Raw genomic sequence first — 21193 nt, forward strand, 5'->3', positions numbered from 1 at the left:
TGGTGATTGTGACTCTATCATATGAAATATCATTATTCATTTAATTATTCCCATCCCCTGTAAATGTTTTTTAATGTGTATCCGAGGTTTTCAATATAAATATTAAGACTAAACAATACGTTATAATTGTATATATATTATAATAATAGAGGACTCAGTACATAGTCTTATAAATAACTGAATGATCATTATATGATCACTCATATAGCGCTTTGTGTTAATCAACCTCCTCTCGGCTGTATGCACCTGCATGTATGCACATCCCTTCGTGGCTGAAAAGGCTCTTCGTTGCCTTCCTGTGGCCAGAGAAAGCCAATGCAGCCTGCGTATGTGCGTCATTACGTCTTAGAAACCCTCAAGCGGCGTCAGAGAAATAATTCTGTCATCAGCAACGTAAAATACCCGTATGGAGGTCTGTAGAGCAAATGAAAAGGGAGGGGGGCGCAGATGGTGTGGGAAGGCGTTTACTCCCATTTCTCTCTCTCTCTCTCTCTCTCTCTCTCTCTCTCTCTCTCTCACACACACACACACACACACACACACACACACACACACACGTACTTCATAGTTTGGTCAGGGTCGCGAACAATCAGACCATGCGCCATATTTATGCAACATCCCGCGGCTTGCAACAAACATAATAAAGCTCTAAACGCATAAATTCGATGGTGCAAATAGTAATAAGAATCTATTACAAAATATGCAAATTAACATATGACAAAAATATCAAAAGTATTCAGTAGTCATCTGCTCTAGATGTAGGTGGGCGACAGAGGGAGACGTGGAGTGACAGTGTGAGAAGCAGCGAGAGGGAGGGGGAGAGCGCTGGAGCTGCTTTCAGCACCACATGTGTGGACAGCGCCACACAGGCGGCCATGTGCTGCTGCTGCATGCTGCTGGAGAGGCAGACTGCCTCACTGAAGACAACACTATCTCTTACTGAATACAGGAATAAACACAGGAGTAGCCAGAAGCGCAAATTTTAATGGACACACACAACACAGGGTATTGGTGGTGAATAAATAAAATATTAGCTCAATAATATATTGCCAGGCATAGAATATTAAAATTTGGATACATTTTAAATATATCATGTTAACGTTATACTTCTGTTTTATCAGTGAAAGGAAAAGCAACATTCAGATATTAGATAACTGCATAATTTGGGATTAAATTATGAAGTAATATTTTCATTTCATTTCACTTGTCCTGGCATGATATTTCCAGGGTTCAAATTTGTAAACATCATGAAACGTAAACAAAGTGTAATTCTGATGTAAATGGTCAGAAGCACACATGCATTTCATGATTCACACAAATTTCATGTTAAGCCACATATTTTCACTCTCAGGTATTGAACTACAGTACAATGTGCTGAAGATGCATATTTATATTTTCCATACCGTCTTCTCCTGTGTAGACTGGAGCCTATCCTGCTGCACACAGGACAGATCACCAGTTTGTCACAGGGCAAACACACAACACATACATTTACACCAACATAGACAGGCAGACATACTTCACAAAAAGCTATCTAGTAGATTTGAACTTGTGAGGTGACAGTGCTAATCACACTGGCAAAGCCAATTTTCATACAGTCATTGCTCAACATGAAAACAACTGTGCAGCTGATACATATTTTTAGGTAGTAGCCTAGCCTGTATCAGATCAGTTTAGGTTTTGACTATGTTAGATGTTTGTGTGTTAAATCAGTTGTATGGTATGTTTTAAAGCTAAAGTGTTGTGATGGTGTCAGTCTGCATTACAAGTTATTTTTAGTCTTACCTCAGTTACACTTCTATTTATTAGGTCAACTTAGCTAAGACTAACACAGTTACAATAGTACTAATAAATGTAATACATTCTAGGTTATAATATTCAAAACTGTTTTAGAGAGGTTCTGATTGAACTGTAAGGTCATTTTGGAGTCTGCAGTTTGGAATGCTAATGAATTGTATTGTGTTATATTGACAGGTGTTTCTATTATGTTGTCCACCCTATTTATATCAGTGAGGGTAAGCTACAGTATTAGGTAGGCTGTAATTATCATACCATTGGATCAACACTTCTCTAAAACAGTTTCAACAAAACAACATCATAACCTTCATGACAGTAGGATTGAATTAGTCTGCACCTAATAAACTGGCAATAGTGTATGTGAAAAACAACATACAGTATACAGTATGGTCTAAATATGGTCTTTAATTGTTTAACAGTGTCCTGTGATATGTTATAATATTGTAGGTGGGTAGGCTTATAATGTCCTCTTAACATGCTATTATTGTGTCACATACCTTGCATTTTATGTACAGTATTTTCATGTACTGTTACTTGTGTTGTACTTTCTTTACCTAACTGGTAAACTTTTAAGTATAATGCAATACTTTATGATGTATTATATAAAGTGGATGGTAGTCCAGAACACCAAAACACAATTTAAAATCCAAGATACAATGCTGGACAGTACAATCACTGCAACTTTATTCAGACTTAAGGTAATTTAGCAGCTGTTATTCCCCACTAATACTTTCCTTAAGCCACACAAGGCTGTTAGTAGGGAGAGCTGTCAAACTTAATAAATGCTCAAATGTACATTCACTGAATAAGAGCATATGTACAAAGGAGCCTCAGATTCTCAGATTAAAGATTAGATCTAAATATATAACTCATAATTCAATAACCAGACTAATATTAACATTGAATTATCCGTTATCTAAATTATACTTTGTGTAGTATAGCCAGTATAAAAAAAAACTCATCTCATCAAATTTTGAGCACTAAGCCACACATGATGTGCTGTCAACAAATGGCTTTTCATCAACACCTGATTGAAGCAAGTGATGATAGATGTTTTGTAAGGTATGTGAACAGATGTGACGCTTGTGGAAAATCTGATGAACCACTTGACTTAGTGCCAGTGCATACTGTTTAGACACTGTGAAAGATCACTGTTATGCTTGTGGTTGATTTCTGTTTATGCGTGGTGATGAAGTGTGTTGATCAGTTGTCAGTACATCTGTAATCTGTGATGTGATATGAATGAAAACTTTTTCTTACCTTATTTGTTGAGCCAGGATTTAACAAGAGTTGGGAAGGAAACAGGAAAAGCACCAGGCAACAAGGGGGACACATGAAAGAGAAAAACAAGAGAGAAAGGATGTCAGTTAGACTGGTGGTCAGCATACAGATCCTGGCTTTGGGAAGTACAACAGCAACATACTTACCATGTGGTTCACAACAAATTTAGTTGTGATTTTGTGTGGTGATTCATAGAGTATGAATTTATGTTTATTGATAATAAATTCCCTCATGATTAGACAAAAACAAAACTATGCTGTGTGGACATAACTATCAAATTTTAGCAATGTGGAAACAGTTATGTGTTGTTTGATCTATGTCAGCCTCCAGTCAGCATAATACTGTGACAACATATAAATAATAGAAAACAGAGAGAGAGAGAGAGAGAGAGAGAGAGAGAGAGAGAGAACTTCAGGAAAACTTTATTTTAGCATCACTGTACTTGAGGGATGTACTACGAGGGATCAAAGTCATGAAAGAAAGAAAGAAAGAAAGAAAGAAAGAAAGAAAGAAAGAAAGAAAGAAAGAAAGAAAGAAAGAAAGAAAGAAAGAAAGAAAGAAAGAAAGAAGCAGTAGTACCTCAGTTGATTTAACATAAATATATCCAGTCATGTGATCATTTTTAGCAGCAGCATTGTATGTTATAAAGTGGATTTAAAAATCAACTCCCAAACAGAAGCATATATAACACTGTAAGTACAATCACTACAGCCTGAACCAAAACATGGCTGAGGGAAATGAAGACTTGGGGATCCCTGCAAACACCAATCACAACCAAAATACTGCACTGCACCACTACCCTCATAGCAACAGCAGGGGGCCTCAAGGCGATGCCCTGATACAAATCTATGCCTTATTAATGAGTCTTTGCTCTGTGACCCTGTGTTTTTCACAGCTGATGTGTGTCTTTGTGAGAGCGTCAAGCTTATTAGACAAAGCAGAGCAGCAACTGCTTTATTGTTTAATATATAACGCCAATGCATTGTGGTTTAAATTATATAATATAGGTATATTACCTACAGTATATAATTTTTGTTTGTCCACATGAACAAATCTAAAAGTAGTAAAACAAAAAAATCACAGTATTCACAAGCCACATTAATCCAAAATAAACAGGTCAACCAGGAAAACAAGCAACAAGAAAATGAAGAAAAAGACATCAAAAGACTGTTCCTGAATTTAATGGGACATTGATTAATCTAAGCCTATATATGAGTCAATATACAAATCATGGACACAGGTTTGGTGAAATAGGGGAAGGCAAAACAAACAGGGCAGTGTCGATGAAAGCTTATATATAAAAGCGGCCATGATCACCCTCTCCCCCTCCTCTTTCTCCATCATCAGCCACCCCAGGTCTGAGGATGAACTATTTTCTCAAAACAGGGGTGTTTCCTGTCCTCCCAATAACAACAAAAGCACACAGCCATTGCAGCACAGTGGCTGCATCTGCTATGGCCCCCCTGTGGCTCAGTGGAAAATGGCACAATCCTGCCAGTGAGTCAGCTTGTTGCTATGGTAACACATCCTACCTTGCTTGCTCGCATCCCACCCTGCTGCCTGCGAGCTGGCAATGGTGGCAAGAGAAAAAAAAACGAGCTAAAAAAACAAACAAGACAAAACTGGGGGGATAAATGAGGTCACAGGAAAGAAGGGACATGATGGTCACACAGACACACATTTGCACATTAATGAAATGTTGTTCAAAACAGAGCATATGTTTATAGACCGCTGGGAAACAAAGAATCTCTTGATATATGGCTCAAAGTGACACAAAGGAAATATTTCTTCTTGTCATGTACATGATGACAAAATGACACTGTATGGCGTATAATGACTTTAAATAGAAAGCACAAAATGTCCTTCACTGAGCAATCTCCCTTTCCCTTTCTCTCAGTCTCTTTCTCTCTCTGCAGCAGAGTGGTGCAGCTGGAGGGGGGGATGGGAGGGATGCAGAAAATGAGATCAGGAGGAAAAAGGAAGACTGTTGGAAAGCAAGAACGGCTGCTGAAGAGTGGCAATCCAGTTTTGGTTACAATCTGACACAATGTTAACTGCTGCGATTCAGTAAACAATTATTTTAGTAACCACAGTATTTCAATTATAATGCAGCACATCTTAACTCCCTTAGAAGGCAAGGCTCAATCATTCTTCCTAATCACAGTTAAAGGATTAAGAGTAGAAACTTGATATGATTCGATTGAGACTGTGTATGTGTGATTAGGCCAATCCAACACACACACATACAATCATTCCCTACACTGACATGAAAATTTGAGAAATTTAATCTTTCAGAATATAAGTTAGCAAACAGTCTATGTGGGTGTGTTTCTAGGTCTTTGTGTGCTTGACACAACTTTGCCACTGCCCCATATTACAGTATTCTAGGTAATCCCTGGTGTAATCCTTCCCAGAGAATCAGCCAGTGCAAAACACCACATTTCCACTTCTGTGACACCAACGTGCATGCAAAGACAACATATTTTGTATGCTCTTAAGCAAATACATGTCTAATTTACCTGACTTAATGTAAAGGTACAATTATTTCACTCAAAGCTCAGCACAGAACACAGTAAAATTGACATTTGCAAAATAATCAATACATTTGCCATCTCTACATGTGTGACAACATACCAATGAGTGTCACCTGCAAAATATGTTCTTCACTAATAATGCCTGTACACTGTACAGGCTTTCAGGTCCCCAAAGTCAGGGTCAGATACAGAATAGTTTTGTGTTCTTGACATTTAGGCCAAGCAGTGCGGACACTTGCTGGAGAAGAACTTCTCCAGAATGCTGTCTAATTGCTTGGCCTTATCCTATATGAGCTTAAAGACTCCCTTTTTTGTAAAGCAACAACAGTCCCAGAGGGACAGGCAGCAGCAGTCATCAGTTAGAGACAGCACAATGCACTGAATGTATGTACATTTGATTATTGTTTCTCTTGATATCTTGCTCAGTGTACAGTATTAAAGTAAAGTATGTCTGCCCTGTAGGAATTAAGGTCTCTGACATCTTAGATATCTGGCATATCTTGTAAACAAAAACACAATGAGGGGTTATAGTACAAACATTAACCACATCCCCAAACACACACAGTGCACAGTGTGCTGATGAGCCCCACCGGCATACACATGGGCACACAGCTGCTCACCAGACAACTTCACTAGGAAGGCGGGACACTTAAACAAAAGCTTGGGCCTGTGGGAACCAAAAACTCCTGCATGTAATTATAGGTTTGTGGTCAGTATCATGTTTAGCAAATTGATGATTGAGACTTTGTGTAGGAACCAAAATGAACAGTAACAGCACCACAGTAGGTTTCTTGAGCAAGAGAAAGCTAGAAGAGCAACATGCTGAAGGGATACAGGGTGCAAAACAGACAGAACTTTAGCTGCTTGCAAATACGTTTCTGTGACCCCTATGGAGACACTTCCAAAAAGAATTTATGTCCCTCAGTAAAATCTGTGCCATTAACAAACTTGAGAAAACGAGACATTGTGGTTTAAACACAGTTGAAACAGGTAAACCAGACACAGATGTGGGCTGATAATAATGACAGACTGCTTCCAGCGGATATGGGGGTTAACATAGTTAACCTTAGTTTTTCTTGTAGTTTCCATTTTCTCATGCACACACCCTGAACATCATGCAGATTTTTACTGCTAAAACACATTTTTTTATCACCCAGGGCGAACAAACCAGACACACTAGTTGATCTAAAGCTTCCTCTGATGCTGGACAAAACTGAGCAAACATAACTACAGGCAGACTCCTCACCACATCACACAAGCCATTTAGTCATCACTCATGCATCAAGCTGGAACTTTAAATGAAGCTTGATGGGCCCCTTTCATCTAGAGACACATTATTTTCTCTTAATACATAACAGATATTAAACACACATGGCTTTATTTTTTCCACCCACGCATCATTATTAATAACACAATCATTTGTGGCGAGCTTACATACAGCTTTCATATTCAGCATGTAACGTAAGCCCTTATAAGTGAAAACCCATACAGGAGGTAGCGAATGTAATCTGTTACTGTGTAACTTTCATGAGCAACTTGATGCTGATTAAAATCATTAATTCACACACTTTGTTTACATCTGCACTATAATACATTCTAGGTCAGTTTTCTTTTGTCATTAAATGTTTCCGTTTCAACACATTCAGCTTCTGTCCTGATTTCTGACATCCCCTTGTCATTTGTTATATAACTAATGCTCTCTTTCTCTCTCTCTCTCTCTCTCTCTCTCTCTCTCTCTCTCTCTCTCGATATTTTATCCAAAAAAAACAAACAAAAAAAACTCACACAGCCTGTGTCCTTTATCTGACACACACAACTGTTTCACACATTTTCACACAAGACCTTCCCTGTGCCCCTATCTCAGCAGACAAAGAGGACTGCACACATCAAAATGGCTGCCATGCATCACTAACACGAATGCTGCACAGGGATGGTGTGGAGACTGTGCCGGTTTACCACGTGCCTCTTCCCCTCCCCCACTGACTCTCTTTTCCTCTCCATCATGCTGCTTTCCTGCCTCCTTCTCAGTCTCTCCAGCATCAATAGTGACTTCCCTCTTCCCCTCTACCACACCTCTTGATCAATACTATTGTGCCAATCTTTTTTGATTTGCATCTACAACAACATCCTTTACACTATATATCATCCATTATAGTTTGCCTGTATCCATCCCTGCTTTTCTCCATGTGTAGCCCTATGCCTATGGCTGCACTGTATTATGAAGAGAACTAGGTCACTGAAAAAGTAGTACACTGCGTGGTTGTGTGACTCTATGTGGGAGCAATCTGTAGCAATACTTAAGCAGGGATGAAGGCCACAATGTTTTTTCTTTCATTGTAGCTTCCGTATTGTTCTCTGTCATATACAGTATGCTATAATAAGCCAATCTGTCAAAGTGGAAAGGCATCTAAACAAAGGTGACTAAACATATTTTAGTAAATGTGTCTGCACATAACATCATGTTTCACTGCAAGATGATGCATTTAATTTCCAGCACCACATGATAAACAAATCAATATATAAAACAACAGAATTAAGGTGAAAATGAAGTACAAACTATATCAGGATGCTATGCCATGAAAAAATATGTATCTGACACAGTTTACCTTACAAAAAACACATAAAGCTGCAAAAGTGCATAGATTCAGGTACAACCCTGTATAAAGCATGCGAAAGACCAACAACAGTGTTTGACTGTGTGCAGTAAGTATATAGAACAGCATCAACCTTACATAATATTTCAGTATTATTCCATATATTTCTGAGTAGGTGATGGTTGGGTCAGTAGAAAGTCCTATTACCGCTGATACAACTTTTAATACTTATACCCACATACAACTATTTATAACCTTAAAAGTGTTGACTATTTTTATAAGAATAGCATCAGACTGGGAATACCTTTCAGTGAGTATCAGAGCTAAACAGAACTAAAGTGTTGATGAAAACAGACAAACATCATGGAAACAATAGTTTTAAAGAAGCATGGAAGAGGCTGATCTCACCTCTGTGAGCAAATTCTCTGACTCTGTTTTATGTCTTGGCACTGTCCTGGTGGCATTATGGTCAACACTCAGAGTGCTCTGACTGAAGGGACGGGAGCACTTTATATCACTCTTCCGGGAGTCAGTAGTTCCGTACACCTCATAACTGAATCCCTGCTTCAAGGTACCGGTACCTCCCACGTCTGCGTAAAGGGGCGGGTAATATGGAATAACAGGAAGATTTCCACTAGATTTGTAAAACAGGTGCTCACGTCTCCATCTGTAGATTTTCACTGATATAATAACCACTAAACACGTGACAAAAAGGAAGGAAACTACAGCCAAAGCCAGCACTAAGTAAAAAGTCAGGTTGTCATTGTACTCCTTGTCGTGTGTAAAGTCAGTGAACTCCGACAGCACTTCAGGGAAGCTGTCCGCCACCGCCACGTTAACAATGACTGTAGCTGAACGAGAGGGCTGCCCGTTGTCCTCCACTATAACAGTCAGTCTTTGTTTCACAGCATCTTTATCAGTGACTTGGCGGATAGTTCTTATTTCTCCATTCTGTAAGCCCACTTCAAACAGCGCCCTGTCTGTGGCTTTCTGCAGTTTATAGGAGAGCCAGGCATTCTGTCCAGAGTCCACATCAACAGCCACCACTTTAGTGACCAGATAGCCCACATCTGCTGAACGAGGCACCATTTCATCCACCAGAGAGCCACCAGTCTGGACTGGATACAGAACCTGAGGAGGGTTGTCGTTCTGGTCTTGGATCATTATTTTCACAGTGACATTACTACTGAGTGGAGGAGAGCCTCCATCCTGTGCTTTGACGCGAATATGGAACTCTTTTTTTTGCTCATAGTCAAAGGAACGCAAAGCAAGTATCTCTCCACTCTCTGCATTCACTGAAAAATAGGCTGAGGTTGGCATCCCATTCATTTGGCTATCTTCAAGGAAATAAGAAATGCGGGCATTATTCCCAGAGTCTTTGTCACTGGCTTTGACAGAGAGGAGTGACACGCCAGGTGAATTATTTTCAGTGATGAAAGCGGTCAGAAATGGCTGTGGGAATATTGGGGCGTGGTCGTTTACATCCGATAGTCTTAAATTAATAGTCTTGTTAGTAGAATGAGGAGGGGAGCCCTCATCCATTGCTGTTATTGTTATGTTGTATTCCGGAATTGATTCACGGTCCAAAACGTCGTCAGACATCAGGCTATAAAAATTAGTTGATGATGACTTGATTTTGAAAGGTAAATCTGGACTAATAAAACACTTGACTTGGCCATTTCTACCAGAGTCCAAGTCTTTGATGTTGAGCATTGCTATCACGGTATCTGGAGCCGAATCCTCTGGTATTGAATTGGAGAGTGAAATTACGCTTATGACAGGGGCATTATCATTTAGGTCGGTCACCTCAATTAGGACTTTACTTGTGTCTGTCAATCCCCCTTTGTCTTTAGCTTCGACATCTATTTCATAATGTTTAGCTTTTTCGTAATCTAACACACCAATTACTGCGATTTCTCCAGTTTGAGAATCCATATTAAAAAGGGATGACGCACTATCGGTGTGTTGGGAGAACGAATACACCACCTCTTCGTTTGCTCCTTTATCATTATCAGTGGCACTGACTGTTAAAATAACAGTGCCCCGAGACGCGTTTTCAGGAACTGTTACTCTGTAAACAGACTGACTGAACACTGGTGCATTGTCATTTGCATCCAAAACAACGATATTTATTTTGACAGAACCAGATTTCTGAGGATTACCACCGTCAAAGGCTGTCAGAGTTAATTTATGCTCTTCTTGTTTTTCTCTGTCCAGAGACGTGTGAAGAACCATCTCAATATATTTTGTTCCGTCAGGCCGAGAGACAACATTCAATTTGAAATTATCTGTAGGGTTGAGTTTGTATGTTTGAATGCTATTTAGTGCTACATCGGGGTCTCTGGCACTCTCAAGCGAATACCGAGCCCCTGGTGAAGCAGATTCAATAACCTGGAAATTGTATTCCTTTTTCGAAAAAAACGGAGCATTATCATTAATATCTGTAATCTCTACATCAATTCGATGTAACTCCATCGGATTTTCTACGATGATTTGGAAATGAAGAGAGCAGGGAGACACTTGCTTGCACAATTCCTCTCTGTCTATCCTTTTAGCCACTACCAGAGTTCCCTTTTCTGCATTTAGACCAATGTACTCACTACCGTCCTCAGTAAATATCCTTGCCCGCCCAGATTTCAGCCGCTTAACATCCAAGCCTAGGTCCTGTATGATATTCCCGACAACAGAGCCTGTCGACATCTCCTCTGGTATAGAATAACGGACCTGTCCGAGAGCCATGTCTGCGACACAAATGCAAAGAAGCAGCGGCAACCATGAGCCGGATTTTTTTCCGGCTACACAACAAAGAACACCCGTCATGTTGAGAGCCTTAAAGTCCGAACGGAAAAACAAGAACACTGTCTCAATCCGACCAAATATTTGATCACGAGCTCATTACAGTGTGCTGGGCGGCTGGTGTTCTCAGGCTACATTTCCGATTAAAGAAAGGTTCAAGAACGCAGACAGAGGAGGGAGGACTTCACTCAGGAAAGGGTCTTATTTTCCTCACACTAACCAACAGCGGCACGTAGAGACGAAAAAAGAAATAGCACAAATAGCTATATATTGTAAACAAGGAATGACATGAGAGTAAGATAGATAGATAGATAGATAGATAGATAGATAGATAGATAGATAGATAGATAGATAGATAGATAGATAGATAGATGCCTATATTCTGTGTCTCTGTCCATGGTACTGAATATTAGAAGTGGTTTGCTTCCACGATAAATTCTAACCTCTAGAGGAGAGTCTGGTTCATCCAGGATGCTCTTCTCACTCTGTATCCGCTGCATCGTCCCTGTAGAACTGGGGTCCATTATCAGCACGTTCTGACTACCAGCTCTGCCGAACTTACAGTCACTCTTTCTGGAGTCAGTCGTCCTGCACACCTCGTAGTTGTACACGTGTGGGAGAGTCCCTGTCCCCAAAGTGTCTGAGTAACGTGGTGGATAATATGGAATCACAGGGAGGTTGGAGTGATACAGGATGCGAGACTGTCTCCATCTGTAGATTTTCACTGATATAATAACCACTAAACACGTGATGAAGAGGAAGGAAACTACAGCCAAAGCCAGCACTAAGTAAAAAGTCAGGTTGTCATTGTACTCCTTGTCGTGTGTAAAGTCAGTGAACTCCGACAGCACTTCAGGGAAGCTGTCCGCCACCGCCACGTTAACAATGACTGTAGCTGAACGAGAGGGCTGCCCGTTGTCCTCCACTATAACAGTCAGTCTTTGTTTCACAGCATCTTTATCAGTGACTTGGCGGATAGTTCTTATTTCTCCATTCTGTAAGCCCACTTCAAACAGCGCCCTGTCTGTGGCTTTCTGCAGTTTATAGGAGAGCCAGGCATTCTGTCCAGAGTCCACATCAACAGCCACCACTTTAGTGACCAGATAGCCCACATCTGCTGAACGAGGCACCATTTCATCCACCAGAGAGCCACCAGTCTGGACTGGGTACAGAACCTGAGGAGGGTTGTCGTTGCGGTCCTGGATCAGTATTTTCACAGTCACATTACTACTGAGTGGAGGAGAGCCTCCATCTTGAGCTCTGACGCGAAACTGGAAATCTTTGATCTGCTCGTAGTCAAAAGAGCGCACTGCATGGATGACTCCACTATCAGCACTAACGGACACATATGAGGAGACTGGCACTCCGTTAAGAGAGGAGTCCTCCAGTATGTAAGAAACACGCGCATTCTGGTTCCAGTCAGCGTCTCTGGCTTTCACTGTGAATATAGAGAGACCTGGTGTGTTATTTTCTACAATGTAGGCCTCATATGAGCTCCTCTCAAAGACAGGCGCGTTGTCATTCACGTCAGATATCTGTAAGGTGAGAGTGACGCTGCTGGAGAGGGAGGGCACTCCCTCATCAGAGCAGGTTACAGTCATATTATACTGAGAGGCTGTTTCTCTGTCTAATTCACTGTCTGTCATTAAATTATAGAAATTATTGGTTGTAGACTTCATCACAAAAGGAATATTATCATTTATACTGCACAGGATCTTTCCGTTTTCACCTGAGTCTGCGTCCTCAATATTTATCATTGTCACAACAGTACCTGGTTTAGCATCCTCTGATATCACGTTTGATTTGGACATTATATGGATATCGGGTTTATTGTCATTCATGTCAATGACGTCTATCACCACCTTACAAGAGTCAACTAGTCCTCCATCATCACTTGCACGAATGTTTATTTGAAACGTTCGAGCCTTTTCGTAGTCAACATTTCCTTTGAGTCTAATTTCACCACTTTCTTCAGTCACTTCAAATAATCCACGGGCATGATCTAACATACTTGAAATTGAATAAGTTATTCTACCATTAGATCCATGATCAGCATCTGTCGCAGTTACTGTCACTACAACTGTTCCTACTGGTGCATTTTCGTTTATAGAGGCTTTATAAACAGGTTGCGTAAAGACAGGAGCATTATCATTCGCGTCTAAAACAGTGATTACAATCTGCATTGTTCCTGACATCTGCGGCTCTCCTCCATCCACCGCTGTCAAAACTAAGGAAAGGTGTTCATTTTTTTCTCTGTCAAGAGGTTTCTCTAAGACCATTTCGACGTTTTTTGTCCCATCTGCCTGATCATGTAGTTTAACAACAAAATTATCTGTCGGTTCGAGTTTATATGTTTGCAATCCATTTGAGCCTACATCAGGATCAACTGCCCGGTCTAATATGAATTTAGCCCCGCTAACAGCAGATTCGAGAATTTTAAATTTGACATCGCTCTTTTCGAAGGATGGAGGGTTATCATTGATATCCGTGATCTCAATGGTCACACTGTAAAATTCCATCGGATTCTCTAAAATAATCTGAAAATGCAAAGCGCAAGGCGTCGTTTGTCCACAGAGCGCCTCTCTGTCTATCCTGTCTTTGATGAGGAGGACTCCTCTTTCCTTATTCAACTCAATATATCCGTCACTGTCTCGAGTGAAAATACGAGCTTTACCAGATTTTAGTCTTTTTACATCTAAGCCAAAATCTCTTGCCATGTTGCCAACGAGAGAACCTTTCGGCATTTCTTCAGGAATGGAGTAGCTGACCTGTCCGAGCACCGAGCGAAGAGAGAGAACCGAGAAAAACAACAGTACTTGCCGCCTCATTGTTCTGTCCGACGTTACGCCAGTGTAAACCAAGTAAGGCTTTTGGATTTTTGCTCTTAAATTTTTCCAGTCAGCGCCGTTTTTAAAACATATTCCCAAAGTAAAAGAAGTGTTTCTGTTCTGTATGTCCGATAAATCCCAGACGGTGTGCTTCGCTTCTCTCTCTTTCTCTGTCTAAAATAAAGAAATGATGGGAGGTACAATGAGTCTGCGGTAAATCTAATACAGACTAGCCAACAGCGGCACTCTGAGTTCATGTAGTAACATTGCATGTGAAACGTGTAACACCCAATGATATGCCTAAATTAAGAATGAAAAAACAGAAAATAAAAACACTTCGTCTGTGAGTGGGCAGTACTGCTTGATACTACACCTACAGCAACAGATTAATAAAATGGCGCCTAACATGAGATGCAAATGTTGTGAAAGCTTAGTTGCCAAGTTAAAGAGAGACGGGAAATGTAACTGGAAACAATTTACGGTATTGGAATAAGTAACTTTGTCGCTGTCCAGGGTCCTGAAAATAAGAAGTATGTGGTTTAAAGCGTGACTTCAAAGTAGCAACAGATAGCTAGTACAGTCTAACCTCGAGAGGAGAGTCTGGTTCATCCAGGATGCTCTTCTCACTCTGTATCCGCTGCATCGTCCCTGTAGAACTGGGGTCCATTATCAGCACGTTCTGACTACCAGCTCTGCCGAACTTACAGTCACTCTTTCTGGAGTCAGTCGTCCTGCACACCTCGTAGTTGTACACGTGTGGGAGAGTCCCTGTCCCCAAAGTGTCTGAGTAACGTGGTGGATAATATGGAATCACAGGGAGGTTGGAGTGATACAGGATGCGAGACTGTCTCCATCTGTAGATTTTCACTGATACAATAACCACTAAACACGTGATGAAGAGGAAGGAAACTACAGCCAAAGCCAGCACTAAGTAAAAAGTCAGGTTGTCATTGTACTCCTTGTCGTGCGTAAAGTCAGTGAACTCCGACAGCACTTCAGGGAAGCTGTCCGCCACCGCCACGTTAACAATGACTGTAGCTGAACGAGAGGGCTGCCCGTTGTCCTCCACTATAACAGTCAGTCTTTGTTTCACAGCATCTTTATCAGTGACTTGGCGGATAGTTCTTATTTCTCCATTCTGTAAGCCCACTTCAAACAGCGCCCTGTCTGTGGCTTTCTGCAGTTTATAGGAGAGCCAGGCATTCTGTCCAGAGTCCACATCAACAGCCACCACTTTAGTGACCAGATAGCCCACATCTGCTGAACGAGGCACCATTTCATCCACCAGAGAGCCGCCAGTCTGGACTGGGTACAGAACTTGAGGAGGGTTATCGTTCTGGTCCTGGATCAGTATTTTCACAGTCACATTACTACTGAGTGGAGGAGAGCCTCCATCTTGTGCTTTAACTCGGAAGTGGAAATCTTTGATCTGCTCGTAGTCAAAAGAGCGCACTGCATGGATGACTCCACTATCAGCACTAACGGACACATATGAGGAGACTGGCACTCCGTTAACAGAGGAGTCCTCCAGTATGTAAGAAACACGCGCATTCTGGTTCCAGTCAGCGTCTCTGGCTTTCACTGTGAATATAGAGAGACCTGGTGTGTTGTTTTCTACAATGTAGGCCTCATATGAGCTCCTCTCAAAGACAGGCGCGTTGTCATTCACATCAGAGATCTGTAAGGTGAGAGTGACGCTGCTGGAGAGGGAGGGCACTCCCTCATCAGAGCAGGTCACTGTGATATTATATTGAGACGCGATCTCTCTGTCTAATTCACTGTATGTTGTTAAACTAAAGAAATTACTGGACGTTGACGAAATTGTGAATGGAATGTTCTCGTTAATATAACACTGAACTTTTCCATTTTTACCCGAGTCTGGATCTTGAATATTTATCATCGTCACAACAGTGCCCGGCTGAATGTCTTCTTTTATTGCACTGGACTTTGACATAACATTTATTGCAGGTATATTGTCATTTGTGTCAGTTATTTCAATCATAATTTTACATGAGTCAGTTAATCCTCCTTCATCACTGGCTTGGACGTGTATTTGATATTGGCGCTTTTTTTCAAAGTCAGCGTTGCCGATTAGTGTAACCTCGCCGGTCTCTCGGTTTATCCCAAATAACTCCGAAATATTGTCGAGTAGGTTTAGTATAGCATAAGATATTTTGCCATTCGAACCTTCATCTAAGTCAGAAGCACTAACAATTACTACTTGCGTACCTGAAGGCGAGTTTTCTCTTATGGTGGACTTGTACATTTTCTGCGTAAAAACTGGAGCATTATCATTGCTATCTAGCACAGTGATGTGTATCTGAACGGTCCCCGAGAGCTGTGGCTCACCGCCGTCTACTGCAGTCAGCACAAGAGACAAACGATCTTCCTTTTCCCGATCTAAAGGTTTTTGTAAAACCATTTCCACCATCTTGCTTCCATCCGCTTGATTTTGCAGCCTCAAAGCAAAGTTATCGGTTGGTTTTAACAAATAACTCTGAAGGTTATTCACGCCGACATCCAGATCTACTGCTTGTTGCAACAAGAACACCGTCCCTGTAACAATTGACTCACTTATTGTGAATTTCATTTCACCTCTTTTAAAAATCGGGGCGTTGTCATTAATGTCTGTAACCTCGACGGTGATGCTATAAAACTCCATTGGATTCTCTAAAATAACCTGGAAATGCAAAGCGCAGGGCGCCGTTTGTGCGCAGATCGTCTCTCTATCTATTCTGTCTTTGACGAGGAGGACTCCTCTCTCTTTATTCAACTCGATGTACTCTGCACTGTCTCCCGTATAAATACGAGCCTTTCCTGATTTTAATCGTTTCACATCCAAACCCAAATCTTGCGCAACATCACCCACGAAAGAGCCTTTCGGCATTTCCTCTGGGATGGAGTAGCTGACCTGCCCAATCACTGAACTAAACGAGAGAACCGAGATAAACAGCAGCACTTGCCATCTCATTGTTCTGTCCGTCATGTTCCTGTAAAATGAACCGCGTTATATTCCTGTAAAAACGAGTATTTTCCTTAGAGATAATCCTTTTTATGTCCTCTTGTAGTATATAATCACCAGTTAGATCAAAAATTACAAAAGTGAAATGATATTATCCGTCCAACTGACCGATGAGAGCTCGGATTTTCCTATTCTGTACTGTTCCGTGAGTCTTTCTCTCGTTGTCTGTCTGAAATGATGGGGGAGGTACTGCTGATTTCTTCATCTTAACTAACACAGACTGGCCAACAGCGGCCCTAAGAGTCCATCATGCTGAACTACAGAATACTGTGTAAGATGGAGAATGATCAATGTTTCCGATATAGTGTGCTTACATTCAGGTTTTTGTCTATTTAACAATGAATATTGATATGAAAAAAATATATATTTTTACTTTTGTTCAGGAAAATGTAACAGGGACTGGAAGATTAACTGCATAAAATGAAGAAAGAATGACAGAAAAATAACAACTAGGCTTTTGTTAATTAAGTAAACAAGTAAAATCATGTTTCCATGACACACACACACACACACACACACACACACACACAAACAAAAGCTCGTGCAACCAATTCTGTCCATAGCCTATCCTCACAAGTGTATAATTTAAAACCCTCAGAAATCAAAATGATCAAGATCATTCTTTAAATGTATCACTCAATAATTTATCAATGACCAGTCAGCCTAAAATATAAAGCTCTTGGTAAATGCTGCACAGAAAAGCAGATGACATAACAACTAAATATGAAAAAAGTACAGTGAGTTTTAATGCTCCTACAAACAAGAAAATGAACATAAGTCAACTGAGTAACAATGAATCACTGGCTGCAAAGTGTTCTCAAGTCAGTCCATTGCAGCTAGATGTACATGTGTACAAGCCAACCATCCACATTGTTGCTCCATAACATGAAGCAAACAAATGCCAAAGAAACATAAAAGTACATTTAAAAGTAAAGAGAAAAAAAAAATCATATGCTCTATGGACAATACAATATTGTGTGCCTGCAAAGTTATAAAATACCTTTGAGATTAAAAAGGCAGTGAAAAAAGGTAGACAGAACATGGTCCTGAACTGAGTGAAAAAGTGCTAAATGTTTTTTGTAATGAAAAAAATGTTTTTTAAATGAAAACATATCATATTCTATGTTTTTGTAATAAAACTCCATAAAAAACAAATATGTAGAGACAAGCACAAGTGTCCAGAAATTGACTGATTAATATTCAAGTAAAATACCATGATCACAATGTTCAAGAAGTACCAACACAATTAACTAGAGGGGAAGAGAAATAAAAGCTTTCAAAATCAACTAACCTGCATGCAAGTTTACACAGAGTATGACATGGACATTTGCTGTAAGGAACCACTGCCGAATACCAAAGCCAATACTGTGGACATGTATCGTACATGGATATGCCATTAGGTAAATAATTTTGTTGGAAACAAGTTATGAGAGTGAATACAGAAGCAAGTACACTGCAGAGAGAAATGCTGTCCATGGTGCTGAAAATGAAGCTATGGAGCACAACAGGTCACTCTTAATATAACTAAAGCACATAAGAAAAATGACAGCACAGAGACAAAACTACATTATTTATCTAACCTCTAGAGGAGAGTCTGGTTCATCCAGGATGCTCTTCTCACTCTGTATCCGCTGCATCGTCCCTGTAGAACTGGGGTCCATTATCAGCACGTTCTGACTACCAGCTCTGCCGAACTTACAGTCACTCTTTCTGGAGTCAGTCGTCCTGCACACCTCGTAGTTGTACACGTGTGGGAGAGTCCCTGTCCCCAAAGTGTCTGAGTAACGTGGTGGATAATATGGAATCACAGGGAGGTTGGAGTGATACAGGATGCGAGACTGTCTCCATCTGTAGATTTTCACTGATATAATAACCACTAAACACGTGATGAAGAGGAAGGAAACTACAGCCAAAGCCAGCACTAAGTAAAAAGTCAGGTTGTCATTGTACTCCTTGTCGTGTGTAAAGTCAGTGAACTCCGACAGCACTTCAGGGAAGCTGTCCGCCACCGCCACGTTAACAATGACTGTAGCTGAACGAGAGGGCTGCCCGTTGTCCTCCACTATAACAGTCAGTCTTTGTTTCACAGCATCTTTATCAGTGACTTGGCGGATAGTTCTTATTTCTCCATTCTGTAAGCCCACTTCAAACAGCGCCCTGTCTGTGGCTTTCTGCAGTTTATAGGAGAGCCAGGCATTCTGTCCAGAGTCCACATCAACAGCCACCACTTTAGTGACCAGATAGCCCACATCTGCTGAACGAGGCACCATTTCATCCACCAGAGAGCCACCAGTCTGGACTGGATACAGAACTTGGGGAGGGTTGTCGTTCTGGTCCTGGATCATCATTTTCACAGTTACGTTGCTACTGAGTGGAGGAGAGCCTCCATCTTGTGCCTTGACGCGAAAGTGGAAATCTTTGATCTGCTCGTAGTCAAAAGAGCGCACTGCATGGATGACTCCACTATCAGCACTAACGGACACATATGAGGAGACTGGCACTCCGTTAACAGAGGAGTCCTCCAGTATGTAAGAAACACGCGCATTCTGGTTCCAGTCAGCGTCTCTGGCTTTCACTGTGAATATAGAGAGACCTGGTGTGTTGTTTTCTACAATGTAGGCCTCATATGAGCTCCTCTCAAAGACAGGCGCGTTGTCATTCACGTCAGAGATGTGTAAGGTGAGAGTGACGCTGCTGGAGAGGGAGGGCACTCCCTCATCAGAGCAGAACACAGTGATATTATACTGAGATGCTGTCTCTCTGTCTAATTCACTGTCTGTCACGATGCTATAGAAATTACTAGATGTAGGTGAAATTGTAAATGGTATATTTTTATTAATTGCACATCGGACCTTCCCGTTTTCCTCAGAATCAGGATCGTTTACACTCATCACAGCTACCACCGTGTTGGAAGGAGAATCTTCCCCGATGGAATTCGATGATGAAATCATATTAATAACGGGACTGTTGTCATTAATATCACCAACATCAATGATCACTTTGCTTGAATCAGATAAACCGCCTAGGTCAACTGCCTCTATATCTATCTCATACTTTTTGGCTTTTTCATAATCAATAGGCCCATTTAGCATAAGATGGCCGTCTTCAGTAACGTGGAATAATTTTGAAATGCCCCTCATGCTATTTCCAATGACGTAGCTAACCTCTCCATTTGAGCCTTTGTCTGCATCTGAGGCGCTCACCTTTGTGATGAGCGTTCCCGGGGGGGAATTTTCTTTTACACTTGCTTTGTAAATGTTTTGCGTAAAAACGGGAGCGTTATCATTAACGTCTAACACAGTGATATGAATCTGCATAGTGCCAGATCTCTGCGGTTCTCCTCCATCTACAGCTGTTAACAATAATGATGCAAACTCCTGTTTCTCTCTGTCGAGAGGTTTCTGCAAAATCATTTCGACCTTTTTACCACCATCAGACTGACTATGCAATTTAAGCGTAAAGTGATCACTGGGTTTCAGTGTGTAGCTCTGAAGACCATTCAGTCCGATATCGGGATCTATCGCTTTCTCCAGCATGAATTTGGAGCCGATGACTGCAGACTCACTTATTTCAAACCTCCTCTCTTCCTTGTCAAATACGGGAGCATTGTCATTAATATCCGTGATTTCCACAGTGATAGGGAATATTTCTATTGGGCTTTCTAAAGCTATTTGAAAATGCAGAGCACAGGGCGTTATCTGGCGACAGAGAGCTTCGCGGTCGATTCTCTCTTTGATTATTAGGAGTCCCTTTTCCCTATTAAGCTGAATATATTCTGCGCTGTCTCCGGTGTGGATGCGAGCTTTCCCCGCTTGTAGTCGTTTAACATCTAAACCTAAATCCTGAGCTATGTTGCCGACCAAAAAGCCTTTGGCCATTTCCTCGGGAATTGAGTAGCTGACCTGGGCGAGCGCTGGACTCAGACAGAGGACCGAGAAAAACAACAGTACTTGCCGTCTCATTGTTCTGTCGTGCACATCCGTCGAGCAAACTAACGTGTTCTCCTGCGTTTCACAATCTGCGTTACGAACGCAAACAAGAACTGCAGAAGGTTTGTTTAATCAAGGGTTGGCGAATAAGTATTTCCAACTTGATATTCCGTGCATGGTGTTACTCCACCGTCGACTGTGCGTTATGCTTCGGAGTCCTTCTCTCTTGTGAGAGCACAGGGGATGTTCGAGTATATAGATATAAATTTAAACGCCAAGACGCTGGTCAACAGCGGCCCACTGAGTTCACAACACGGAACTACATGAGATGAAGGAAGACTAAATAAAAGAAAAACAGACTATTTGTATGGCTTTGTTGGCAAACTGATGCTTAATAACACACTGTTCCCCC

General features: G+C 41.1%; 2 protein-coding genes across 25 annotated transcripts in view; both read right to left on the minus strand.

Annotated features, from left to right (window-relative positions):
• Positions 1-21193, minus strand: part of LOC104930405 (protocadherin gamma-C5) — a 260504-nt gene that overhangs the window by 43359 nt on the left and 195952 nt on the right. The window contains exon 1 of one of the 24 annotated variants that reach the window (XM_027278230.1): positions 14417-16962. The exons of 18 other annotated variants lie outside the window; for them this stretch is intronic. In XM_027278230.1, coding sequence (XP_027134031.1) covers positions 14417-16816 — 2400 coding nt within the window. In that variant the 5' untranslated portion in view covers positions 16817-16962. Of the gene's footprint in view, positions 1-8614; positions 11147-11445; positions 13994-14416; positions 16963-21193 lie in introns of those variants that run through there. 5 more of the 24 variants (XM_027278286.1, XM_019263903.2, XM_019263902.2 and 2 more) reach the window with 5 other exon arrangements.
• Positions 13945-21022, minus strand: LOC104930413 (protocadherin beta-16-like). The gene is made up of 2 exons (XM_027278476.1): positions 18433-21022; positions 13945-14416 (listed from the first exon to the last, which is right to left on the minus strand). Exons 1-2 carry the CDS (start codon positions 20812-20814, stop codon positions 14402-14404), a joined length of 2397 nt encoding a protein of 798 aa, XP_027134277.1. The 5' UTR covers positions 20815-21022; the 3' UTR covers positions 13945-14401.

The sequence above is a fragment of the Larimichthys crocea genome, chromosome I (genome assembly GCF_000972845.2).
Source record: "Larimichthys crocea isolate SSNF chromosome I, L_crocea_2.0, whole genome shotgun sequence".
Classification (NCBI taxonomy): Eukaryota; Metazoa; Chordata; class Actinopteri; family Sciaenidae; genus Larimichthys; species Larimichthys crocea.

Excerpts from the sequence above, each read along its gene's own strand:
- LOC104930413 (XM_027278476.1), bottom strand. The coding sequence starts at position 20,814 with ATGAGACGGCAAGTACTGTTGTTTTTCTCGGTCCTCTGTCTGAGTCCA.